Source organism: Hypanus sabinus, chromosome 4 (genome assembly GCF_030144855.1).
Source record: "Hypanus sabinus isolate sHypSab1 chromosome 4, sHypSab1.hap1, whole genome shotgun sequence".
Taxonomy (NCBI): domain Eukaryota; kingdom Metazoa; phylum Chordata; class Chondrichthyes; order Myliobatiformes; family Dasyatidae; genus Hypanus; species Hypanus sabinus.
In genome coordinates this window covers 35,691,394-35,705,408 of record NC_082709.1, presented here as the reverse complement: position 1 = coordinate 35,705,408, position 14,015 = coordinate 35,691,394, and the positions used below count along the sequence as shown (strand labels likewise).

Sequence of the window (14,015 nt, the reverse complement as noted above, 5' to 3'; positions counted from 1 at the left end):
CGCCAAATGCCAGTTCGGACTCGATACCATTGACTTCCTGGGCCACAGGATTACTAAAGACGGGGCAACCCCTCTGCCTGCTAAGGTGGATGCGGTCCGCCACTTCCCCCGACCCACCACGATCAAAGGCCTTCAGGAATTCGTAGGTATGGTCAATTTCTACCACCGTTTCCTCCCTTCAGCTGCCTGGATCATGCGCCTCCTTTTCGCCCTGATGTCGGGTCCGAGCAAGGACATTACCTGGGACGAGGAGTCCACCGCAGCTTTCGTTCAAACGAAGGAAGCTTTGGCGAACGCCGCGATGCTAGTGCACCCCAGAATGGATGTCCCTACCGCCCTCACAGTGGACTCATTTAACACGGCAGTCGGTGGGGTGCTGGAGCAACTCATCGCAGGTCGCTGGCAACCCCTGGTGTTTTTCAGCAAACACCTGCGGCCACCCGAGCTCAAATACAGTGCTTTCGACCGGGAACTGTTGGCGCTCTACCTGGCAATCCGGCATTTCAGGTACTTCCTAGAAGGTCAGCCCTTCACCGCATACACGGACCACAAACCGCTTACCTTTGCGTTTACGAAAGCGTCCAACCCCTGGTCGTCCCGCCAGCAATGCCATCTGTCCTACATCTCTAAATACACGACGGATGTCCGGCACATCTCGGGTAAGGACAATGTCGTGGCGGATGCACTCTCTCACCCTACCATCCAAGCCCTGTCCCAAGGGGTAGACTTTGAGGCACTGGCAGAGGCACAGCAGGCAGATGAGGAGATTCCGAGTTACAGAACCGCAGTCTCCAGTTTGCAGCTCCAGGACCTCCCCATAGGCCCATTTGAGAGGACTCTATTCTGTGACGTCGCCACCCGCCAGCCCCGTCCCGTCGTCCCGACAGCGCCGCGTTTTCGACTCCATTCATAATTTGGTGCATCCCTCCATCCGGACAGTTGTCCGGATGGTTTCCAGCAGGTTCGTTTGGCACGGACTCTGCAAGCAGGTCAGTGAATGGGCCAAAACGTGCATGACCTGCCAGACGGCCAAGGTGCAGCGGCACACCAAAGACCCACCGCAGCAGTTCCATCCCGCCCACCGGCGTTTCGACCACATTCATGTGGATATCGTGGGCCCCCTGCCAGTGTCGCGTGGAGCGCGGCACCTCCTGACTATTGTGGACCGGTTCACAAGATGGCCGGAGGTGATCCCGCTCACCGACACCACCTCCGAATCTTGCACCCGGGCACTGATCACCACCTGGATATCTTGCTTTGGTGTGCCGGCCCACATTACCTCCGACAGAGGCGCCCAGTTCACCTCCAGCCTGTGGTCAGCTATGGCCAGGCTTTTGGGGACTCAGCTGCACCACGCCACTGCCTACCACCCGCAGTCGAACGGGCCAGTGGAGCGTTTCCACGTCACCTGAAGTCGGCCCTCATGGCCCGCCTGCGAGGAGCTAAACTGGGCGGACGAGATTCCCTGGGTCCTACTCAGCATCCGCACGGTGCCCAAAGACGAGCTGCATGCCTCGTCGGCAGAGTTGGTGTACGGCGCGCCCCTGGTCGTCCCCGGGGAGTTCATACCAGCCCCAAGGGGGCAAGAGGAAGAACCCGCAGCAGTCCTGGGCAGACTACGCGAGAAGCTCGGTAACCTGGCCCCCAAACCCACTTCGCAGCATGGGCAGAACCCGACCTGCGTACCCAAAGACCTGCAGAACTGTAAGTTTGTGTTTGTATGAAGGGGCGGGCATCGGCCACCACTGCAACGGCCCTACAAGGGGCCGTTTACGGTGCTCCGGAACAACGGGTCCACATTCGTGCTGGACGTTGGGGAGAGAGAGGAGGTTTTCATGGTGGACCGACTCAAACCGGCCCATGAGGACCTGGCGCAACTGGTCGAGTTTCCGGCACCGCGGCGCGGAGGCTGACCTCCCAAACAGGTTCTGGCCCAGACTGTGGACATTGGGGGGGGTGTATCGCCGGTTCTGGGGGGGGTTATGTGGCGACCCATTTCCTGGCACATCCGAACCGGCTCACAATTAGCCAGCATTCCGGCTAAGGGAGATAGCCTACGGGGGGTTGCGAGCACAGAGCTTTGGAGCCTCTGCGCCACGGGGGGCAGGTTGAGGGAGGCTTAAAAGCAAGGCTGGGTATTTCGAATAAAGTTTTTTTTCTTCAACTGCAGTTACCGACTCCGTGTCGTAATTTTAGCGCTGCGTGTAGCACACCGCTACAAATCCATATTAAATGTGGTCTTCTGATGCAGAAGTCAAGGATTCAGTTGCAGAGGGAGGTCTGGAGGCCCAGGTTTTGAAGCTTGTTGAGATTGATAGGATTGGATTGACAAAGGATATTGAAGCTCTAGTTATGAGAGAGGAGAAGGCATATGGCAGTTACACACAGCTGGAATCAAGTATGTCCCTTGAGTAGACATATTCAGAAGTACATACAAAAGGGAAATATGCAGGGCAAAAAGCTGATATGAAATAGCTGAAAGATAAGGTAAAAGAATCCCAAGAGATTCCATTAGCATACTAACAGCAAAAGCTTAATTTCCTATTTGAGAATAGATCCTCTTAATATAGTTATTTATGAGAAGCTATGGTCATCTACAAGTGTTGAGAAAGTTTTTAAATGTGTATTTCTTGTCTGCATTTAAACTGGAAATCATGCAAATTATGGAATTAAGAGATATGCCAAGTAATACCTTATCCACATTACAAAAGAGTAAGTGCTGATCGTCTTGAAGCAGAGTAACGGCTGATTTATACTTTTGTGCATGGGCTACATCGTAGCCAGCATGCATTGGTATGCGCCACAACGCTAGTTGGCAGTGGGGTTTCTATGCCACTGTGTTGAGTTTTTTCGTGAGAGACATGTACGAGGAAATGCATTTCAAACATTTTCACACATCGGCAGGTAGTTTTGACGACTTGGTTATCTATTTCGCATCGGTGTACCGACATGACAGAGAAGAAGCAACTGGAAATGCTTAGGAGGAAATGTGATGCTACCAAGCGGACCAATCACAGTTGTTGCAGTTTGCGTCACCGCGACGCGCGAAATACTTTTTTGGGGAGGTGCACATCACCCTACGGCATAGGGTACTCGGTACCTATGGCGTAGGTGTGACGCAGAAGTATAAATCAGCCTTAAAGGAGTAACATGTTGAGTCCTGAAGGCTTGACCATGGGTATCCACGTACCTAGTGGCAGAACTTTTTTTTAATCTTCTTTAGCCAGAAGTGAGGTACTAGAGGACAGTTCCAGTCTATTTCACTACAACCGCTAACTTGCATTAGTGTCAGTATGTTAAGTACATTATGGATAAATTGTATTCATATGTTAACTTAGTTGCGCTGGTCTTGTACTATGCTGTTGCAAAAAAAAAATCATGGCATTATACAGTGTCTTATTGCCTGTGACAACAATAAATAAGAGCCAATGTCTTTGTTTAACAAGCCAGGGAACTACAGGCCAGTGAGCCTAACATCAGTGGTGGGAAAGTAACTGGAGAGAATTCCAAGGGGCAGGACTTAACAGCGTTTAGAAAAGCAATGATTAATTCTACATATTCAGAATGACTTTATGTGTGGGAAGTCATGCCTCACAAATTTGAAGATGTGACAAAGACAATTCATAAGGGCAAGGTGTAGATGTGCTCACAGAGGCTTTAGCAAAGTTTTTTTAAAAAACAAGGTTTCCACATGGTAGACTCGATTACATGGAATCTAGGGTGAGTTAGCCAACTGGATATAAAATTGGCCTGGTGGTAGTAATGGAGGGTTGATTTTCCAGATTGGAGGCCTGTGACCTGTTGTGTACGGCAGGAACATGCTGAATACAATATTGTTTGTCATCTACAATGGAAGTTAACTCCAACAAGTGTAAAGTGTTGCACTCTCAGTTAAACCTGGACACGACTTAGCACAGCAAATGGTTGGACCCAAGAAAGTGTTGTAGAACAAACAGACCCGGGGAAGTGAAATCATAGACAAACATGGTGATGAGGAATGTTTGGTACGCTTGTCTTCACTGGTCAGTGCATTGAGTACAAGAATTGGAATTTTATATTGCAACTGCACAGGACTTTGATCATCTGCGTACAGGAAAAATGCTGGTACAAGCTGAAAAGGGTGTACAAAAGATAAGGATGATATTGATACAAACAGGTTGAGTTATAAAAGAATGGATAGGCTGAGATGATTTTCTGCTGCAGCGTAGGAAGCCAAAGGTTTATAAAATCATAAGAGACACTAAGGTGAATGGTCACAGTATCTTTCTCAGGGAAGAAGAGTCAAAAACTAAGTGAGAGAAAGATTTAGAAAGAAGAGGGTAGTGGGTATATGGAACAAGCCAGAGAAAAAGTTAGAGGTTGGTAAAATTACAATGTTCAAAGACATTTCAACAAATACATGGATTGGAAAAGTTTAGATAGAAATGCCGCAAATGCAGAGAAATGTGACTAGCTCAAGTTGACAACTTGGTTGGCATGAGTGCATAGAGCTGAAAGACACATTTCTATGCTGTATGACTCCATGAAAGCAAGGCAAAAGCAAAACTAGAGTGTGCACTCAGCAATATCTAGAGCATAACACCGATTCCCACTGAGCAGTTTATGCAAGATGATGAGTAGCTCTAACACTTATAATATGGGAAATCTATGGACCATGGAAATAAGTTATTTAATAGTCACAGAATCGATGGGATCTCTCTCTACAGCAGTCTTGTGCTGTATTACATTGTACAGCACAAGCTATTTGGCGATATCCTAAAAAAGAACGAGCACTTTGGGATGTGGGAGTAAACCAGAGCACCAACAGGAAAATGCACTTTGTTACAAGGAAAATGTGTAAACCTTATGGACGAGATATCAGAAATGAACCTGAGTCATTGCACCTGCAGAAACACTGGACCTTTGTTTTGAAAAAGCATCCAGGCAGAAACCCGATGAGACTGTGTACAAACAGTTCAATAGGTTCACTGGGTCATACATTTCATGAAACTGGATTTCAATTCACCTTCAGAAGGAATTTCTCAAGATTTTCGATATCCAAATTAGCCTAGAATTGTGAAATCTATTTTGACTTTCCTAGTTATAGATGGTGAACACTGATATTTCTGTCATTTCATTGCAACATCGCCTAAGAAACTCAATACAACATAAGAAACTCAAAGGGTTTGCTCATCACTGCTTGCAATATTAAAACTATACCAACTTCCCAGAAACTAAATCATGTAACCTGAAGAACTTTTTCAAGCACAATGAATTTAGAGATAATTGAACATAGATAACTCAAAAGTACCTGAGGCAGATTACAAAATTGAATCGTCACAAACAAGTGAAAAACTCAAGACATTAAGAATTTCAGTAACTTAGGAAAAAAAATGCTTAATAAACTACCCCAAGGATTTGAACACAAGAATCTAAGTGGATACTCACAACATACTGGAAAAAATGATCTTCTTTTAGATTTAAAGCCAACCTAAGGTTCCCCTTTCGGGTATACCTATAAGACCTCATCCAAAAGTTCAAAGCAAACTTATTATCAAAGTATGTTTATGTCACCATATACTACTCTGAGATTCATTTTCTTGCAGACATTTACAGTACTTACTAAAAACACAACAGAATCAATAAAAATCTGTAGACAAAGATGGACAAAAAGACAATGCAGAAGAGAACAAATTGTGAAAATACTAAACAAGCATAATAATAAATAAATGGAAGTAGTAAATATTGAGAATGAGTTGGAGAGTCCATGAAGGTGAGTCAGTAGATTGTGGAATTAGTTCAGTGTTTGAGTGAGTGAAGTTATCCAGTCTGGTTCAAGAGCCTAATGGTAATGGGGAAATAACTATTCCTGAACCTGGTGGTGTGGGACCCAAGGCTCCTGTTCCTTCTCCCTAATAGCAGCAGTAAAAATAGAACATGGCCTGGATGGTGGGGGTTCTTGATAGATGGTACCTTATTGTGACATTGCCCCTTGCAGCTGTATTCAATGGTGGGGAGGGCTTTACCTGTGATAGACTGGGATACGTCCACAGCAGGCCATGACACAACCAATCAGAATACTCTCCAACACACATCTATAGAAGTTTGTTGGAGTTTTAGATGACAGGTCAAATCTTCGCAAACATCTAAGTAGAGGCAGTGCTCTGCTTTCTACATAATTGAACTTGTGTGCTGAGCTTTGAAACAATAATACATAGGAATTTAAAGTTGCTAACCCTCTCCACCTCTAATGAGGACAGCCTCATGGACCTCTGGTTTCTTTCTCCTGAAGTCTATAATCAGCTCTTTGGTTTTGCTGATGTTGAGTGCAAGATTATTGTTGTGGCACCATTCAGCCAGATTTTCAATCTCCCGCCTACATGCTGATTCATCACCTGTTCAGAATAGTGCTGTTCATCATAGCATTATTCTGAAGATCAAAGGAATAATCCTAGACATCTTGGCTAATATCACCACTAATTAAAAAAAAAAGTAATCGGACATTGCCACTTCAGAAGCATTGTGTGCAAAAACTGGCAGCACTACAACTGTCATGAAAAGCAATATACAAAGATCTGACCTGTACAATATGAATATCAATAGCACCATGCACCCACCAATTAGACTGTTTGCTTAGTCACAAAATGCTCAGGACTAAACATGCATGACTGTCTAACTTTTGCTGATTTACTGTGTGGCAATTTGGCCTTCACAACAACAGATTCAAGATTCAAAATATATTTATTATCAAAATATGTAGGCAGTATACAACCCCGAGATTTGTTTTCCCACAGACAGCCATGGAACAAAGAAAACCGTGCAACCCATTCAAAGAAAAACATCAAACCCCTAACATGCCAAAAAAAATTATGTAAAAGGCATAAAATTAGTGAGCACATCAAACCACAAAGTCACAGAAACGGCCGAGAATTTTCATTCAGTTCCATTTAGCGCTATATTATTCGTTGACTGCAGGCTTCAGAGCCAGTTTGCCCAATCAAAATCACACAAATTAGCAATAAAAAAGGGAGTAAGCAGAAACATATCATAACATCATCTAGAGTCAAAGCCACATCAATGAAACCTTGCCCAAGACACTGGCAGCATTCGGGGAGGAGAGAGTCCGGTCGAATGCAGGCACATTCCTCAGCAGCATTGAGGAAGAGTTGGACATACGCTGGCAGATGGCGCACCTGCTCGCTTTCTGCTCTCATCCTCTTTGATTTCAATCTTCCTCAATGCTTTAATCAAGAAATTGAGATGACTATGGGCTCATGCCCTATCTCTGGGCTTCTTAGCCTACAAACCACACATTTTGCTTGAAACCTCACCAAACAATATGTTTTAAACCCAATTTTTTTAAAAGCCTTTTTCATATGATCTCAAAGATTTTGTCTACCTCTCCAATCACTCCTCAAAGAACTCCATCAGCCTCTGCATGGAAATAAGTGGTTTAATTTCATCACTTTAAATCATGGATCATTGTTCACAACTCCATAAAAATTTGATCATACAATGCCACAATTTCTCTGGAGCGGATATTTCATATCTTACGGTTTAAATTGCCCTTTTACAAGATCTCACTTGCTTAAGCAATCCCAACTGTAATTTAGACCCAGATTTGCTCAAACTTTGGCCTTCGTTCACAACTGAAAAATCACTGCCATTGACAGATTTGGCCCAGTAAGACTGTTTTAGATCTTTCTGCAAAACTGAGAGAATGGGAGTCAACATCATAACTGCATAAACAAGTCACAAACCTTATTACACAACTCTGGAACTTTTCTAGCTCTGTGAAGAAAAACTGCAGCTTGTAAACAACACTTTACTTTCAGATTGTAGCTTTACTATCCACCTGTGCGAACACCTTCAAGATTCATCTTTGGCCTACCACATCATAACGACGCTAACAGTAACAAACACAGACATGTCAGATTCTAAGCAAGTACAAACATTTCTCGACTGATTCAGCTTGCTTGCTCTAATATCACCTCTTTTCCTCAAGCTAGACTATTTGCACCCTCAACATATTCAAAAGTGAGCAGATTTTTATTTTAATAATCAATGAGTAAGTAGGACACACCCATGGGTATTGATACAGAAATCTAGAAATCATTAAGTCACTATACCCTAAAGTTCAATATCATATTGTTATCCTGATTGAGAAACTGTTTGAACATCAGGTATAAAAGTTGGGATAATGGACAGATATACTAATTCACAGAATGAGACTTACGGCACTTGACAATGATTTGTGTTAGGGCAGCAACAGATGAATTTATTCACAAGTCAGAAGATGGGCTGGAGAATCACAAGTTCAAGTTTAACAATAACAAAGACAGGCAGCAATGTCAGCTTGTGAGAATGCACTAAATGAAAATGATTAAAGGCCATAAACATGACAAATAAATGTCAATATAGACCACAGAGAAGACCCTCTCCAGGGCCCTAAAAGCTAAACTAGACCACTTCTTAACCAAAAAAAAAAGCTATAAACACTTGTGTAGAACCTGGGGATCATTAAAATAAGAGAAAAAAGTGAATATTTTTACAGGATGAGAATTCTGCATCATGTTATCTTTGACAGCATTTCTTAAATTTCAGGAAGAGAGATTATGTTGACATTTTCAAAACGAAAGAGTAAGCTCAAGTAGAAAACTTCCAATGTTGGAAATTTCAACTTAAAATTAGACATTTCAAAAGTGAATTTAGATTTCTTTCAGAATTCTCTTCTATTTGGCAGTGGGCTCAATAGTTCTAAATCAGACAGTTTCCTGTAAAATGTAAAATATTACAAATATAGGGAAAGTCAGGAGGACGCAATGAAGCAGATCAACCACATCCTCAGATCTTAGTGGGAAAATGATTTTATATAAACTCAAATGGCCATTTTTTCCATCACAAAAGCATCAAGCCTCTAAAGTTGCCTGTTATACACTTTTGGAACTTAACAGTATTTTAAAATTGTGTGTTTTACAAAAACAAATATATGTTCAGAATTCAAGCCCCTCAGCCTGATACACGCTCCGTTGCACATTTCGCAATTCTCATTCAGTCCGCTGAAATACCCCTTCTCCCTTATACACTGCTATCAATGATAGCAGTGCAGAGCTGTCATTTGGTTACATGCTGTGAACTTCTGTCCCCCAAATCCTCAATCTTTTCCTAAATTTGATTCCTTCCTCCGAACCTGGATGGCAGTTCAGTACGGAGGAATTACTATGCTACCAAATGAGTTGCAATATCAAAAGTACGGCCCTGTTTCATTACTGAGGTGTAAGCAAAGAAACATTTACTAAGTTGGTCACAGGTCAACAACAAATTAAAAGAGCAACGCAATAAAACAGACCCTAGGCGAAGTGATATTTTGCAACAAACCAGCCCTGATTTCGGATGCGATTTACCGACAAAAGCCACACAGGGTTGCCTGGGAAGGAAAAGGCCCAACCCGGTAGCTGGGGGGAGGAGGAGCCAACAGACCATGCATCCCCGGAGCTCGGCCCATTTCCAACCGCATGGCCTCGGGGGGCGGCGGGGTGAGAAGCGGGAACAGCGCCGACCCTCCCAGACACGCACATGCCGGGTGTAGGAGGCCGGTTTGGGCCAGGACTCCACCGCGACTTCCGGCCGGCACACATTCCCTACCTCCCGTGTTCCCAGACCCCGGCTTCCGGGCCTACACTAGGCTCCGTTCCCCAGCCCGCCTCCGCTCACCTCTATAACCTTCTCCTTCTTCTTCTGCTCGGTCTTCTTGCTGGGTTGGTTGGACGATTTCTTAGGGGGCATGTCACTGTGTCTACCGCTGCCTCGCTCGCTCCTCGGCCGCCGTCAAACTCGATGCTCCTCGCACGCACCGTCCTCGCGCCGCCTTCTGGGTAAAACCAGCTCGCGCGGACGCCCTGGCAACGACAATGAGAGAGGCGGAACCGGCGGGCAGCACTGCGCAGGCGCGAAGGGTCGGCTCCAGTTCCGGGCTGTGTGAGTGTGTGTGGCAGAGCTGTGCCGAACACGTGCTTACCGGAGAAATTACACAGGGTTACCCACACCCCTCCATGTACCTATCCAGGAGTCTCTTAAAAGACCCGGTTGTATCCACCGGCAGCCCATTCCACGGACGCTCCACTCTCTGCGTAAAAAAACTTACCCCTGACATCTCCTCTGTACCTACTTCCAAACACCTTAAAACTGTGCCCTCTCGTGCTAGCCATTTCATCCCTGGGGGGAAAAAAACCCTCTGACTATCCACGAGATCAATGCCTCTCATCATCTTATACACCTCTTATCAGGTCATCTTTCATCCTCCGTCGCTCCAAGGAGTAAAGGCCGAGTTCACTCAACCTATTCTCATACGGCATGCTCCCCAAACCGGGCAACATCCTTGTAAATCTCCTCTGCACCCTTTCTATGGTTATCACATCCTTCCTGTAGTGAGGTGACCAGAATTGAGCGCAGTACTCCAAGTGGGGTCTGACCAGTGTCCTATATATGTGAAATATCACCTCTCAGTTCCTGAACTCGATCCCACGAATGATGAAGGCCAATGGACCTTATGCTTTCTTAACCACAGAGTCAACCTGCGCAGCAACTGAGTGTGCTATGGACTCAGACCCCAAGATCACTCTGATCCTCCACACTGCCAAGAGTCTTACCATTAACACTATATTATATCTTCTTTGATCGAGAACAAGCCCAGTGCCAAAAGCTGTCAGTTAAAGGAATGAACAGGAAGAAATTCTTAGGGACTTCAGGATGCATCTGCAAAGCCAAGACTTGGCCACGGTGGGATAATATGTTTGAACAGTGAGGGAATCAAATTGAAAGCAATGCTGAGGATATCTGAAACATTGATGGGGCTTTTTCACCAAGGTTCGGCTAGGTAGCTGCTGTGGAAGAGGTAGTAGCAGCAAAGATCGAATTACTTCTTTCAATGGGTGCTGCCTGATCTGAATTTTTACAGTGTTTCCTATGTTTAATTCAAATTTCCAGTATCTGCAATTTAAAAAATCACCTTTGAATTTACTGTCTTATCTCTTCCATGAGTGTCAAATGTGCCATTTTTGCCTTGTTCAACTTTAGTGGGGGGGAAAAATATGATTGCTTTAAGATCAGACCTTGATGGTCAGCATGGACAGTGGTTAAAGGGCCTGTTTCGGTCCTCCCCAGCTTAAAAACGTCTGACTTGTGTAGAGTCCATACATACAAACAGTTCACAGGAATGGAACTATGCCATAACTGGGATATACCCTGTACTTCTCACTCTCAGTGACAAGGTGTTAATGAAAACTCATTCCCACAACCATATCTCTTTTTGTCAGCAAATGCCTGCAGCTCCTTCTGATTCTACATTGGTTCCATCTGAAATTCTATTTTTCACATTTCAGATCCCACCAAATCACAAGCAAGTTCAAACAATCCAGTGTTTCTTCAAGTCACTGTTTACACTGCATCCTTCCATCCAGCATGTCTCTACATATTGTCACTCTTGAATTAGCTATGCAATAGTATTGATTTACTCAATCTCAAAGCTCTCCTTGTTGGTGGATCCACTTGTTCTTTCACCACATTCATTTTTAGCAACAAATAACATTTATTGCTTATTGTCATAGCTTTCTTTTTGTATCTGCACAGTTTGTTGCAGTTTGTTGTCTTTTGCACTCTGGTTGAACGCTCAAGTTGGTGAAGGTCTTTCATTGTTTCTATTATGGTTTTTATCCTATAGATTTATTGAGTATGTCTGGAAGAAAATGAATCTCAGGTTTGTATATAAGAGACATATATACTTTGAAAATAAATTTACCTCAAACTTTTGAACTTTGAACATTTCCTTCCTTTCAGGTATCATAAATCACAAACCTCAGCATCTCAAAAGTTCAATATCTCTCCAGATCTTTCTTCCCTATCACTTTCTTCTGATCCCATCTCCCTCCATTCTTCCAGTTCCTCCCACTTCCCCATCCCTGGCTGTGACTTCATTATCCCTTCAGTGGATGGGACACAGGATCTGGGGCACAAAAAATCGGTGAGCCTGTTCTTGGAGTATTGTGTGCTGTTTTGGTCACGATAGGAAGGATGTGATTCAGCTAGAGAGATGGTGAAAAGTTTCACAGGGATGTTACTGTGACTGGAAGGAGAGGAGAGATTGGATAGGCTGGGATTATTTTCCCTGGAGTAAAAGAGGCTGGGGTGGGGATGACCCCAGGAAAGACAGTGGATCAGCAGTGGCAGATATTCTTGGGGATAATACAAAAGATGCAAAAGCAGTTCATTCCAATGAGAAGGAGGGATTCAAAGAGGGGGAAGGGGCCACAGTGGTTGACAAAGGAAGTCAGAGATTGTATAGCATTAAAGAAAAAGAAGTATGACAAGGCTAGGATGAGTGGGAATACAGATGATTGGGAAAGTTTTAAGGAACAGCAGATCTTAACTAAAAAAGCAATACAGAGAGAAAAAATCAGGTATGAGCTCAGTCTAGCCAGGAATATAAAAGGGGATAGCAAAAGCTTGTTTAGCTATGTGAAGAGAAAGAAGATAGTTAAGAACATTGTTGGCCTCTTGACGAATGAATTGGGAGAAATTGTTATGGGAAACAGGGAAATGGCAACAGAATTTAATGCGTACTTTAGATCTGTCTTCACCAGGGAGGACACAAGCAATCTCCCAGATGTATGGATGGGCCAGGGTCATAAGATATCAGAGGAATTGAGACAGATTGACATTAGGAAAGAAACTGTGATGAGTAGACTGGTAGGACTGAAGGCTAATAAATCCCCGGGTCCAGATGGTCTGTATCCGAGGGTTCTAAAAGAGGTGGCTCAGGAAATTGCGGATGCATTGGTAATCATTTTCCAATGTTCCTTAGATTCAGGATCAGTTCCTGAAGATTGGAGAGTGGCTAATGTTATCCCACTTCTCAAGAAGGGAGGGAAGGAGAAAACGGAGAACTATCACCCTGTTAGCCTAACGTCAGTCGTGGGGAAGATGCTTGAGTCCATTATTAAGGACGAAATAGTGGCACATCTTGATGGCAGAAATAGGATTAGGCCGAGCCAGCATGGATTTACCAAGGGCAAATCATGCTTGACTAATCTGTTGGAGTTTTTTGAGGGTGTAACAAGGATGTTAAACGAGGGTAAGCCAGTGGATGTTGTGTACCTAGTTTTTCAGAAGGCATTCAATAAGGTGCCACATAGGAGATTGGTGAGTAAAATCAGAGCTCATGGCATTGGGGGCAGGGTTTCAACATGGATAGAAAACTGGTTGGCAGATAGAAAGCAAAGGGTAGCAGTGAATGGGTGTTTCTCGGACTGGCTGGAGGTGACTAGTGGGGTACCACAGGGCTCTGTATTGGGACCACAGCTCTTTACGATTTATTTCAACGATTTAGATGAGGGCATTGAAAACTATATCAGCAAGTTTGCTGACGATACTAAACTGGGTGGCAGTGTGACATGCGAAGAGGACGTTAGGAGAATACAGGGAGACTTGGATAGGCTGGGTGAGTGGGCAGATACTTGGCAGATGTCATTCAATGTGAATAAATGTGAAGTTATCCACTTTGGAAGCAGGAACAAGAGGGCAGAGTATTGTCTGAACTGTGTAGAGTTAGGTAAGGGAGAAATGCAAAGAGACCTAGGAGTCCTAGTTCATCAGTCAATAAAGGTGAATGAGCAAGTGCAACAGGCAGTGAAGAGGGCAAATGGAATGTTGGCCTTTATTACAAGGGGAATTGAGTACAAGAGCAAGGATGTCCTTTTGCATTTGTACAGGGCCCTGGTGAGACCACACCTGGAATATTGTGTACAGTTTTGGTCTCCAGGTTTAAAGAAGGACATTCTGGCAATTGAGGAAGTGCAGCGTAGATTCACTAGGTTGATTCCTGGGATGGCAGGGCTGTCTTACGCAGAGAGATTGGGCATGTATACGCTGGAATTGAGGAGATTGAGAAGGGATCTGATTGAAACGTTTAAGATAATTAAAGGATTTGATAGGATTGCGGCAGGAAATATGTTCCAGATGTTGGGAGAGTCCAGTACCAG

General features: G+C 44.2%; 1 protein-coding gene across 1 annotated transcript in view; it reads right to left on the bottom strand.

Annotated features, from left to right (window-relative positions):
- Positions 1–9,871, bottom strand: part of zc3h15 (zinc finger CCCH-type containing 15) — a 40,883-nt gene extending 31,012 nt beyond the window's left edge. The window contains exon 1 of the mRNA XM_059966813.1: positions 9,694–9,871. Coding sequence (XP_059822796.1) covers positions 9,694–9,765 — 72 coding nt within the window. The 5' untranslated portion in view covers positions 9,766–9,871. The remainder of the gene's footprint in view (positions 1–9,693) is intronic.
- Between the last annotated feature and the right edge of the window lie 4,144 nt (positions 9,872–14,015).